The sequence below is a fragment of the Peromyscus californicus genome, unplaced genomic scaffold (genome assembly GCF_007827085.1).
Source record: "Peromyscus californicus insignis strain IS unplaced genomic scaffold, ASM782708v3 Scaffold_21__1_contigs__length_65335640, whole genome shotgun sequence".
Lineage (NCBI taxonomy): Eukaryota > Metazoa > Chordata > Mammalia > Rodentia > Cricetidae > Peromyscus > Peromyscus californicus.
This window is the reverse complement of record NW_026294514.1, coordinates 28,426,769-28,437,639: the sequence shown is the minus strand read 5'-3', so window position 1 is coordinate 28,437,639 and position 10,871 is coordinate 28,426,769. Positions and strand designations below refer to the sequence as shown.

Here is a 10,871-nt window from a genome sequence, read left to right as displayed (position 1 = left end):
GATGCCGGGAATTGTAGTTTTGAAAAAGTCCTCTGCTCCAACTTTGTTAGACAGTTGGGAAACGCGCTGGAAACTTTCGAGTTTGGTCGAGGGATCGAGGGGCGGGCGTAAATGAGAAGAGAGAAAGGTGAAGGTGGAGGCATGAAAATTAATACTGAGACCTAAGCTTTCCCAGAACGGGCTCAGGGACAGGAGACAGGTCACAGGAGAATCCCGACTAGAGGTGGAAGGGGTGTGGCCAGCCCTGGAAGGGACAGGGGCGGGGGCGCCAACAGCCGGGAGAGGCTGCACCTAGCCTGAGCAAAAGAAGAGAAGGCGGAGTCATAACTCCCGTGTTTGTCCGGCTGGGATATTTGACAATGAGAGAACTCCTGTTCCGGATGTACTGTCTGTGAAACGGAGCACCGGACTAGGCGCGCTCTCCGGATTTCCTAGAGACCCCACCATTCTGTGACCTTGGCTTGTGATCTTGGAATAAATATGGGGCGGGGGAGGGGGGGAGGGTAAATGGAGACAAAACAAAACAAAACAAAACAGAAAAAGACTCGGAGGGTCAGAAAGAAAGCTGTTTTATTAAGCAAGACAGGGGAGGTTTTGGGTACCAACGGTTCCTGGGCTCGCAGCCAGGGCGAAAGGTCTGACGGTCCCTTTCAAGCCACGTCCACCAGAGAGAAAGCGCTGGGTCCCTGCGCAAGCTGTTTCTCTACTGACCTCACACCTGCAGCTGTCCTGGGGCGTGGTCTGGAGAATGGTCCACGTGGTGGTGTTGGCGCCCATTTGAACACCCTGGGGAAGCTGTGGAGAGATGGAGAGTGGAGCTGTGGGTCAATTTACCCGCGTGGGGAGCCTAGTTAATTAGAATGCACTGTTCTTTGCAACCCAGCGACCCTCATCCTTCTGCAAGGTTTCTGGGAACAGTCCCAGTCCCAGGCCCTGCTTTGGGGGCAGACCCCAGCCCTTCCCTGTTGTCGTCTTTGATATCCTCTCTGTCCTTCATCCGGCGAACATCTGGAGGAGGCTAGCCCACCCCGCTAGTATCTGGGCGGTCAGTGTTACTATGGTGGTGTCTTTGCACGTTAGTGTTATCAGGTCCCTTTTGAATCTTAACCGGGACTAGATGAAGAGCAGGGAAACCCCACCAGTAAGGGACCTAAAGGCAAGGTGCGGTAAGAGCATCACCTCTCCAACTAATATCTGGCCCAAATGTGCATTTGAATTCACAGTATGATATCAGACAAATGATTAGCCTCTAAGGTTTTATCTCTGTAGCTATTAAACAGGACTTAGCCCCGTCCCTCCTTCTCTGGGTCGAGTAGAAGATCAAAAGAGATACAGCTCTCACAGTACTTCGGAGACAGCTTTGAGTAGAGGAACTAAAAAGCTGGATCTTAAATCTTGGCTCGCTCTATGACCTTGGGCCCTAGAGTTGTAGGATGGGAGCCCACAGCTGACTTCTCAGTCTGGGTAGAACCAGGTCCTGAAGCAGGGGAGAAAATTGTCATGCCCTCCTGCAGTGCAGAGGCCGGACTCCTCATCATTCTATCTGGACTAGGCCCAGCCACAAAGGCATGCCAGCCTGGATGCTACTACTGCCACGCCCACCGGGTGGTGCTGTTTTGGCCTATCGCACCTGTACCTTCCACAAGGATGCGCATGGAATCTGAGCACCGGCAGAAGGGACTGGCTACAGTGATGCTAAACTGATCCAGGTAAGCCAATTCTGCATCATTGGCCACCACATCCTGCATCTTGCATCCTCACTCCAGTGGATAAACAGGTCGGGGAGAACCGAAATTCAGCAAGTCAGCTTGCCTGCGTTAGAACTATGTCCTTCAGTGGCTCCAGAACCCAGGGCAGGCCCTTCTCCCTCATTTCCTTCTGAAACATACACCACTACCACCACCACCCCAGGCTGGGTCGGTACTCAGAGTTCCCATAATAATACTAAGGCTTGCTCCCAGCCCAATCTGCCAGCACATCATCTCTGCTCCTTCCCCGTGACCCACTAGATACCTGAGCTGGAAATTGGGATGGGTAGGAGGGGGCTACTCCTGAACTGTTCCATTTTTAAAATGATCCTCGGATCTCTGTGAATTCGAGGCCAGCCTGGGCTACAGAGTGAGTTCCAGGAAAAGCGCAAAGCTACACAGAGAAACCCTGTCTCGAAGGAAGAAAGAAAAAAAAAGATCCTCTGCAGGTCTAGCAGCCCTCCTCTCCACAGCTCTGCACTCCTTTATCCATGGCCCCTGTAGGAGGCCTGGATGCAGATGGAGGTACTCTGGACATGGGAGTCATTGATATCCAGAGTAACATCCTGGAGGTGGGGAAGCTGGGTTTTTGTTTGTTTCTTTGTTTTGTTTTTTTCCCCTCACAGGAGCTGTTTTGGACATCTGAAAAATAGACAGACCACAAATATGGGGGTCCCGGCTAAGCCAGAGGTTTGGGTTTTCAACCCTCTCCCTACTTAAGGAACCCACCTGGGACAGGACTGTCTGAAGCCTCTCTCAGGAATGGACTCATCCTACAGGGGTTGACTTCCAGACCACTTGGCTAGTTGGGTTGTTTGTAGGCCACCTTCCTAGATGTCACAGGTGCACCCACTGGCCCAAGCAGGCTCCTTATTCAGCCCTAGGATGCCTGGGATGAACTGCTCTGGGGTACACCAGCACCTGGCTAGCTGGACAGCTGGATATGACGATCCCTTTTCAAGGCAAGGAGTATCGATCCCACTCCCAGGGGAACCAGAGGAGGCAAATGGGAGACATGTCTCTATACTTATCTCAACCTCCAGGCAGTCATATAACATGCCCTTTTCCTGACACTGTAAGTAAAAGGGGTACAGGTGTTTGTGGAAGTATCCTTAAATACAGTAGCCTTGAACGGCCCATACAGCCAATAGTAAAAAGGACCACATGGTTGTCAAAACCAGTGGAAATCACCTTACCTTTACAGCCACCCTTACCCCAAGAGTCCTTTTGACACCATGCCCCCTGGTGGTTAGATGAAGTATACCAAGGGGGTGCAGGAAAGATATCTGAGAACAGCAGCCATCACCCTGACCCCCAGTGCCACCCTCATCCCCCATGCACGTCCCTCTTTGCGACAGGATAGGCTGGTCAGTACTATCCTTGAAGGTTAGCACTGTGATTGGCTCCCCAGCCCCTAGGTCTGTGAAGTCCTTTGGGGGTACACACTGGTGCACAGGGGCGCCAGACTGCCCGTGGTAAGGACCGTCTCCCAGGGGCTTGAGCGGAGTTCAGTCTGTGCAGGCTAGGGTATCGAGTAGGAGCGTTGTTCCCACTCAGTGTAAGCACTCACTCAGGTGTGGGGCATTGTCACCTTTTGATCAGAACAGTTTTGACACCACTCTGCTGACATAAATTACCTTGGCTCCTCCGGGTTGGGAAGAAGCACTTCACATGCCATTTCCAATGGAGATGGGGAGCGAACAGCAGATCAAAGCGGGACGGGAGAGGAATTTTTTACCATTTATCAAGATATGAGTTCAGGCACCTCATTTTTTATAGGAAAGCACCTGCCACGTGTAGGGGGTTGGAGATCCTCGCAGGCAAACGGTGTATCTTCATAGCTGAAATGACGGGCGGGCAAGGTGTCTCCCTCTTCATCCCTTCTCACTGGTTCTAACATCTTGTTATTTTGTGATGATGAGCCCTGCCTCTTTCCTGAGGTCCAGGGAAGCCAGAATGGCTGTTGGAGCTTGAGTCAAGGGGTCCCCAAGCCAGTGCCAAAGTCCTCTGTTTATAGTCAGAAGTTTGTTCCTTTCATTTTTTTTGCCAAGAGTAGAACTTCAAGGTAGAGCACAGAAAAACCTGGATCCCTCTTGTCTCTACCTCAGGTCTAGGAAGCTCATTTCTGGGACCCATTGACCATTTTTGGGTACTGCATGGGTGTGTCCAGTCAGGGTCCAGGAGACTCCTAACTTGCCATGGAGACAAGAAGGTCCAGCCAGTCCTAGGGTTGAAGTGTGTCCTTCAGCCCTAGGAAAACACTGGCCATGGCTGCCTTGAGCACCCACGGCTGCTCCATGCATTCAGATCTATGCTCTGATACCTAGAGGCTAGGGTCAGGGCCCAATTACTGAGATAAAAATCCATCTCTCCCTAGTCCTGGGGAAGGACAAGAATAAAGGAGGCTGAGGTAGCCAGGGATGGGACTGGTCCATTCCAGAGCCCAGCAATCTTCCAAGTTACCAAGAGGACACATAGGGACAGAGTTGGGTCCCTGGGATCTAGACAGAGGGTAGCTATGGGAATTCAGTAGGTGACTACAGTCTCCCTTCTTCTAGAAACAAAAAGGAGTGGGAGCCAAGGGAAGGATTGGAAGGTACCAGGGCGCTCACTGACACACCCTCTATACCCCTGAAGCACCGCCATTGCCTAGAGAAGGCTAAAGCGCCCTCAGGACTCCCTCCCAGCTTCCTCCCTCCCACCCCACCCAGAGACCACACACAGGTCCTGCCGCTTGCTGTTTTTATTTTCCTCGTGACAGACAGACAGAGAGCTGCACAGACATCTGGATGGCTGAGGGGATGGTCAGGACAACACAGGCAACAGGGACTGGGTGGAAAGGGAACTCCGTAGAAGGCAATAAATAAATAAATACAGACAGGAAGAAGGACGAAGGCCATGGAGGAGCAGTGGGGACATCCTTGGGCCAGTGGAGGGGGCCCAGAACTGCATCCGCGGGCACAGGAGACCAGCGGCCTGAGGCCCACATCTTTGCCTTTCTCCTTTCTCTTTCTGAAGATTCAGCTGCTGGCCTGCCTTGCCACCCGAGCCCACTCTCTGCCCTCCCTCCCACCTCTGCGCCCTCCCTTCTATCTCGGCTCTGGCTCCTGGTGCTGTCTCAATGTCCTGTCCTCCTGTCCAATACTCACGGCCCAGCTTACTGTCCCCACACCACGGGGGATCCTTCTTCCTCTTCAGCCGCTCCCTTCACTGGGTTCTCCCTGAGATATACCGCTCCCACCCCGTTCCAGAACCTTCCTCACGTTCCTCCCTCCCCAGCCTCTACTCTTCCACTCTTCACTTCCCCGACTCCCTTCTTGCCTCTTTCTGTTCTCACCCTTGCCCGGGCTGACCAGTGGGTCTCCTGCTCTGGCCGTGGCCAGGGGTGACATCCGGCTGAAGCCCCAGGGGCCCTGTCCCCTTAGGTCCATGAGGTAATAGCCCAGCCAGATGTTGCTGCTGCTGCTGCTGCTGGTATCTGAAGCCCCCCGGCCTGTCCAGCTCAGCATGGGCTCTGGAATGTCCCTTGGCAGCGTGAGTGGGAACCCGAGTTGATGCCCATGGCCGGGCTGTGGTCCATGCCACCTAGGGGCTGCCGGGGTAGGAGCGGAGCAGCACCTTGTGACGGGTAGCAGCCTCAGCCCGACGTCTCCGCTGCTCACCCAGGAATTCCTTGAGCCGGTTGGTGGTGAAGGTGAGGGTCTGGCGGCGCAGCTTCATCAGGTAGGCATCTTGCAGCCACGGGTGGGCCAAGCAGTCCTGCAGCGAGGGCCGGCTCCTGCCAGGCCAGTCAGAGACCGTGAGCCAGGGAAGACGCTCTTGGAGAGGGCAGGCTGTGCCCTCCCTCAGACCCTTTACCAATCCTGATTCACACGAATATGTGTGTGATACTGGGCAGCTCATGGGCTCAGTTTCTCGGTCTTTGGAATAGGGACAGTGATTCTGTCTTTCCCAGGGTTGTTACAGGCTTTAAATGACAGCATGACGCTGCTGCTGCACTGTATGAAGGAGTTGGGCGTCTTTGGCCACGGGAAGGCAGGGTAGTCTGCATTCAGAGGCAGGTAACACTGGAGGGTTGGTAGGTCGGGGGCCTACTCACCAGGGATGTACTGAGAGGACCTTTCGCAAGAAGAGGGTGGCACTCTGGGATGTGTTAGGGTACAACTGGAAGGCATCAAAGCGACCCCCCACAATCCGAGCCTCTGTTTCCTGGGGGTCTGCCTCATAGAATGGGGAGTATCCGCTAAGCCTGTTGTGGAAGACAGGTGGGTTGGCGTGGTCTCAGATACCCTTCTTATTGCCTCCACCTTTAGAATGATGGTCAGCTGTCAGGCTTGAGACATCAGTGTAGGACATCTGGGAGGGGCACAATACTCGGGGACAGCGCCACTTGGCCACTGGATGTGTGGTGGGGAGACAGGGCATGTAGGAGGAGGTGTGGGCAGAAGTGGGCTGAGAGCTAGAGCAGGCAGAGGGAGAGGATCACGGGCAGAGGAGGGCAGGGAGTTGCAGCAGGGTGAGGCCACTCACATGATGTAGGTGAGCACACCCGCTCCCCAGATGTCCGTGGCAGAGCCAATGGGGTCTCCCTTCACCATCTCAGGAGCTGACAAGAGACAGAGGCCAAGCTGACCCTAGGTTCCCTGTGGCCAGGGAACAGAAAGAGGCAGGCAGGAGCGGGGGGTGGGTGGGTGGGGGGAGGTTTCTGCGACCTTGAGGAGCAGGACCATGGCCAGGTTACCATGCCATGAGTAATATCAGAGCAGCAGGCCTTATAGGTCAGCAGACAGGACAGAAGTGGTGGTGGCTACCAGGAGATATGGGCCACCTGAGGCATGGGATGAAGGAGGTTCCAGAGGACCTAAGCTACAACTTCACAAGCCGCCTTGGATCATTTCCATGTGGCCAACACCAAGTTTAAGAGCTTTTGAAATCAGCCTGGCTGGCTCTAATCCCAAGCCTGCCCCTCCTAACCATGGGACCTGGGGCGATTTACTAAACTGGCCTAGTTCTCCATTGTCTCATCTATAAAGTGTGGCTTGTAGAATAACTCTAAGGAATAGAGACAATAAGCCTCAGTTAGCAGGTAGTTAAATGACTGCTGGTTTCCCCTGCTCTGTACAGTCATAATTGATTCTCTCGTCTTTCCAGCTTTTGCAAATCCCATCGCAGTTATTTGTAACTGTCTAATTGGACGAATACTTAACGTCAGGGTTCCTCTCTTTCCTCATCTGTAAAAAGGGAGTACTATTATGCTAAACTCTAAGGCTATTGTAAAGATCAATGGGAAAAAAAAACAAACCTCTGTTCATTATTTACATAACAGTTAACGCACCACTGTGAATGGCACATTTGTGGGTGGAAGGGGTGAGCCTGGCATGCCCCTCTGGCAGTTCCCCCTCCCTCTACCATACCAGCGGCTGGTCTTCTCACCCATGAACTCCAGAGTGCCTGTGCGGTGGCCAAGGGGCTTCAGGGCCTGAGGGTTGTAGGGCTGGGCACTGCCAAAGTCCACAATCTTAAGGGCATTGTCAGCGGCCAGCAGCAGATTGTCTGGCTTGATGTCCAGGTGTAGCACGTGGTGGCCGTGGAGGTAGTCCAGGCCTTGCAACAGCTGTACCACATAGGTGGCCACGTCATCTTCGGAATACCGGAATCTAGGGTGGGGGGAGGGAGGTGAGGAGCGGCGTTGGAGGTGAACTTCCAGCCAGCTTCCCCAACTCTGGCTACCCCATCTCCCAGGAACACCCAGTTACCTGTCGCTGAGCCCACAGAGGAGCTCCCGGTTGCCACAGCTCTCAGCAATAAGCACGAGGTACCGAGGGGTGATGTAGGCCTCGTGCAGGGACATGAGGCGCTCGTGGTGCAGGGTTCGAAGCACCTCATACTCCTGCAGCACCCGATGCTTGCCCTCGGCCGCGTACGGCACGATCTTGGCAACGAACGTTCGGCCTGTGGCATTCTCCCGGCAGGATCGCACCACACCAAAGCGGCCCCTGTGTGTGTAGGAGGGGGGGATGTCACAGACTCAGGGTGGGCACTCTTTATTGTGAGCGCTGAAGCAGGAAGCAGGGACCCTGGGGACAAGAATGCAGTGGGCTTCAGAGTTCAGGGCTGGGAACAAAGATTCCAGCACTCGCTGGCTCTACCTATGGGAGAGTCTGTAGCCTCAGTTTTCCCATCTGTGAATGGGGTGATAATAACAAGGCAGTGCCTTCCTCTCACGGTTGTAAAGACTAAATGACAGCCCATGGCTCATGCTCGGGGTACTACCTAGCTGAACTCAGCAGTTCTAAAGACCCACACCTCAGCATCTTCTCCAAGTCCAGCCAGGACTGTCTGTCTGCTCTGTCTCTGAAACTCTGTGTTCCTTGTGTCCCACCCACTCTCCCACCTCCCCTTCCCCCATCCCTGCTTGCCTGGCCTTCTCCTCTAGGAAGGTGTAGGGTTTCTGAGGGGGGCCCTGTCGAAGAGTGGTGCTCTCAGGCCCCTCCTTGGCTGGGCTGAGGCTCCGCACAGTCACCTTGGTGGGCTCAGGAGGGGGCTCAGGGGCTGGGGGCTCGGGGGCTGGAGGTGCAGACACAAAGGAAGTCACCATATACAGGGAAGCTGAGGAAGGCGCTGGTTTAACCCCGTGAGGGGTAGAGGCTGGGGTCAGGGTTCCAGTGTCAGGGACAAAAGGCTGGGGTTCACTTGGGGTGACCTGGATACTGGGTGGGGGGGTGGGCTCCGCCTGCTGGGCAGCCAGCAGGGCCCTGTGCTTTCGTGGAGGGGTCTGGGGGGGTGGACCCACGGCCTTGAGTGAGGACAAGGCCTGGTTCGCAGGCTTGGGGGACGTGGAGGAGCTGAGAGGGGCTGCCTGAGGACTCGGGGGAGCAAGAGCTGGGGTGGGGGCCAGTGAGGTAGGAGAGTCAGGAGGTGGGGCGCTGGCCGGCCCTGAGGTAACGGGGGCATCTTGGGGAGCAGCAGCTGGCTGAGCTGAAGAATCTAAGAGGAGACAAAGAAAAGTATCACTGAGTGTTCTGGGTGCAAAGCTGTGTGATGCGCCAGGGGGTGGGGGGCGGGGGATGGGATGGCGAGGAATGGGGGGTTGCGGGGGTGGGGGGTGGGGGGATCCTGGGCTCTGCCACTACCAACCACCCTACACCTTCCACTGACCTTGACCGCCTCTGATGAGGACCTTCTCAGAAGGGTTGCTGAAGGGCCCCTGCCCAGCCCGGTTGGAACAGGCCACACGGAACCTCACAGTCACGCCCACAGGCAGGTGTGTTACATTGTAGTAACAGTCGAGGATGCCTGAGCTTACAGGGTGCCAGACAGATTCCCCTGCAGAGAGCACAGGGAGGGTTAAGGCCTCAGAAGGGATGGCGCTAGTTCTCCATGCTATCTATAAAGAGCCCAGAGAAGACGCCTCTATCTAGAGAAGACACTGGCCTTCCCAAGCAGCGCCCCTCCCCCAACCCCTGGCCTGCCACTGGCTGCCTCCTTCCCTCCCCCCCACCCCCCGCCACCCCACCCTGCCTTGGCCTCACCATCTACCCGCCGCTCCAGAGTGTATGTGCAAGGCGCCCGGCTGTCTCCTGGCTTCCACAGCACCAGCGCTGTATCGTGGTAGGTCTGTGGCACCTCTGGAGGAGCTAGTTTTCCCGGGATGCCTGGAAGGAGAAGGAGAGGCCCCCCCAGCCAAGGGTTCAGCAAGCTCCACCCCACCTCCTCATCTCTACGGCATGGGCCCTGCCCCCCCCAACTCACGGGCCACAGACACAGTACAGGAGCTGGTAATGCTGCCCAAGACGTTGGTAGCTGAGCACTCATAGAGCCCAGCATGCCGCTTGCCAGCCCGGGGTATGCTCAGCAGCTGCCGTCCATCTTTGCAGGACACAATGACCACTGAGGGCTCTGACCTCAGGGACTGCTTATCTGGGGACAAGAAGGCATGGGGGGAGGGGCGGGGGTTGGAAGCTGGGTAAAGTCAGGTTTCTCACACCTGACCTTTACTTCTGCCTCCCTGCGGCCTAGCCTCTCCAATGGCCTTCCCTGGGAGCCTCTTGTCACCCCCGGCCTCCCCACAGGAGGATGTGGAAGATGCAATCTGCTTACCTTTCATCCAGGAGATACGGGGTGCCGGGCAGGCTGCCGGTAGGCAGAGCAGGGTGGCTGCTTCCCCCTCCAGCAGCACCTGGTCCTTGAGTTTAATGTGGAAGACTGGGGGGAAATCTGAAGGAAAAGAGACAACTCAGGACCCTGGCTGCTTGCTGCCGACGGAGGGACAGACGCATGTGAGCCCCGGTGGGACGGGGCCCCCGCAGGGAACATAGTCAATGGCTCTTTCCTCCCAGCGGGGAGTAGAACTTCACGCCGCGCCTTCAAGAATTTTCTTTTGGTAAGCATCACCTTCTCCGGGCCCTCAGCACATGTAGAACCACCTTCTCCTTGACTCACGGTTGAAGATGCTCGGGGCAAACCTCACCTTTGTAAATCACTCAGAGCTGAGACCAGCGCTAAGCGCTCTACAAGCATTTGTTAAAATAAAAACAAACACATTTTTTGAAAAATGATAGCCGTTAAAACCCTGCAATTTAAACTCCCTCTGGGCCACCGCAGGGCAAGCGGGGAAGGGAAAGGAGGAGACGCACGCAGTGGCCTGAGCTAACCTGGGCTGCATGCAGAATCTGTGATCAGAACGTGCGGTCTTGGGGCCAGCAAGTACACAAGCCTTCTGGCCTGAGTTCAGCTGAAGAGAGCCACATGATGGAAGGAAAAAACACACTCTGAAGGTTGTTCTCTGTCTTCCACACGCATGCCATGGCAGGCACATGATTCGTGTACACACACACACACACACACACACACACACACACACAGAGTACATAAATGTAAATGTAGAAAAGACTGGCCCATGGTGGCACACGCCTTTAATTCCAGCACTTGGGAGGCAGTGGCAGGAGGATCTCTGTGAGTTTGAGGTCAGCCTGGTTTACATAGTGCATTCCAGCACAGCCAGAGCTACACTTGAGAGACCCAGTCTCAAAAAAACAAAAACCAACCAACCAACTAACCAACCAACTAACTAACCAACCAAAACTAGTCTTGACAGACCGGAAGCCAGCGCCCACTATGGGC

The 10,871-nt window shown here is 55.2% G+C and overlaps 2 protein-coding genes across 9 annotated transcripts in view; both read right to left on the bottom strand.

The window, feature by feature from the left end:
• Positions 1-200: 200 nt before the first annotated feature.
• On the bottom strand, positions 201-5,257 carry Spegnb (SPEG neighbor). The gene is given in 8 exon segments (XM_052750603.1): positions 201-296; positions 607-795; positions 1,028-1,113; positions 1,637-1,747; positions 1,750-1,818; positions 1,821-1,875; positions 2,228-2,314; positions 5,102-5,257. Coding segments are annotated over 8 exon segments (849 nt in total).
• Positions 4,474-10,871, bottom strand: part of Speg (striated muscle enriched protein kinase) — a 49,906-nt gene continuing 43,508 nt past the window's right edge. For all 8 annotated transcript variants that reach the window (XM_052749943.1, XM_052749945.1, XM_052749941.1 and 5 more), the window contains 10 exons: positions 9,849-9,965; positions 9,501-9,668; positions 9,281-9,403; positions 8,907-9,074; positions 8,168-8,735; positions 7,505-7,744; positions 7,182-7,405; positions 6,279-6,354; positions 5,848-5,997; positions 4,474-5,526 (listed from right to left, as the gene is read on the bottom strand). In XM_052749943.1, the coding sequence (XP_052605903.1) occupies positions 5,334-5,526; positions 5,848-5,997; positions 6,279-6,354; positions 7,182-7,405; positions 7,505-7,744; positions 8,168-8,735; positions 8,907-9,074; positions 9,281-9,403; positions 9,501-9,668; positions 9,849-9,965 (2,027 nt within the window). In that variant the 3' untranslated portion in view covers positions 4,474-5,333. The remainder of the gene's footprint in view (positions 5,527-5,847; positions 5,998-6,278; positions 6,355-7,181; positions 7,406-7,504; positions 7,745-8,167; positions 8,736-8,906; positions 9,075-9,280; positions 9,404-9,500; positions 9,669-9,848; positions 9,966-10,871) is intronic.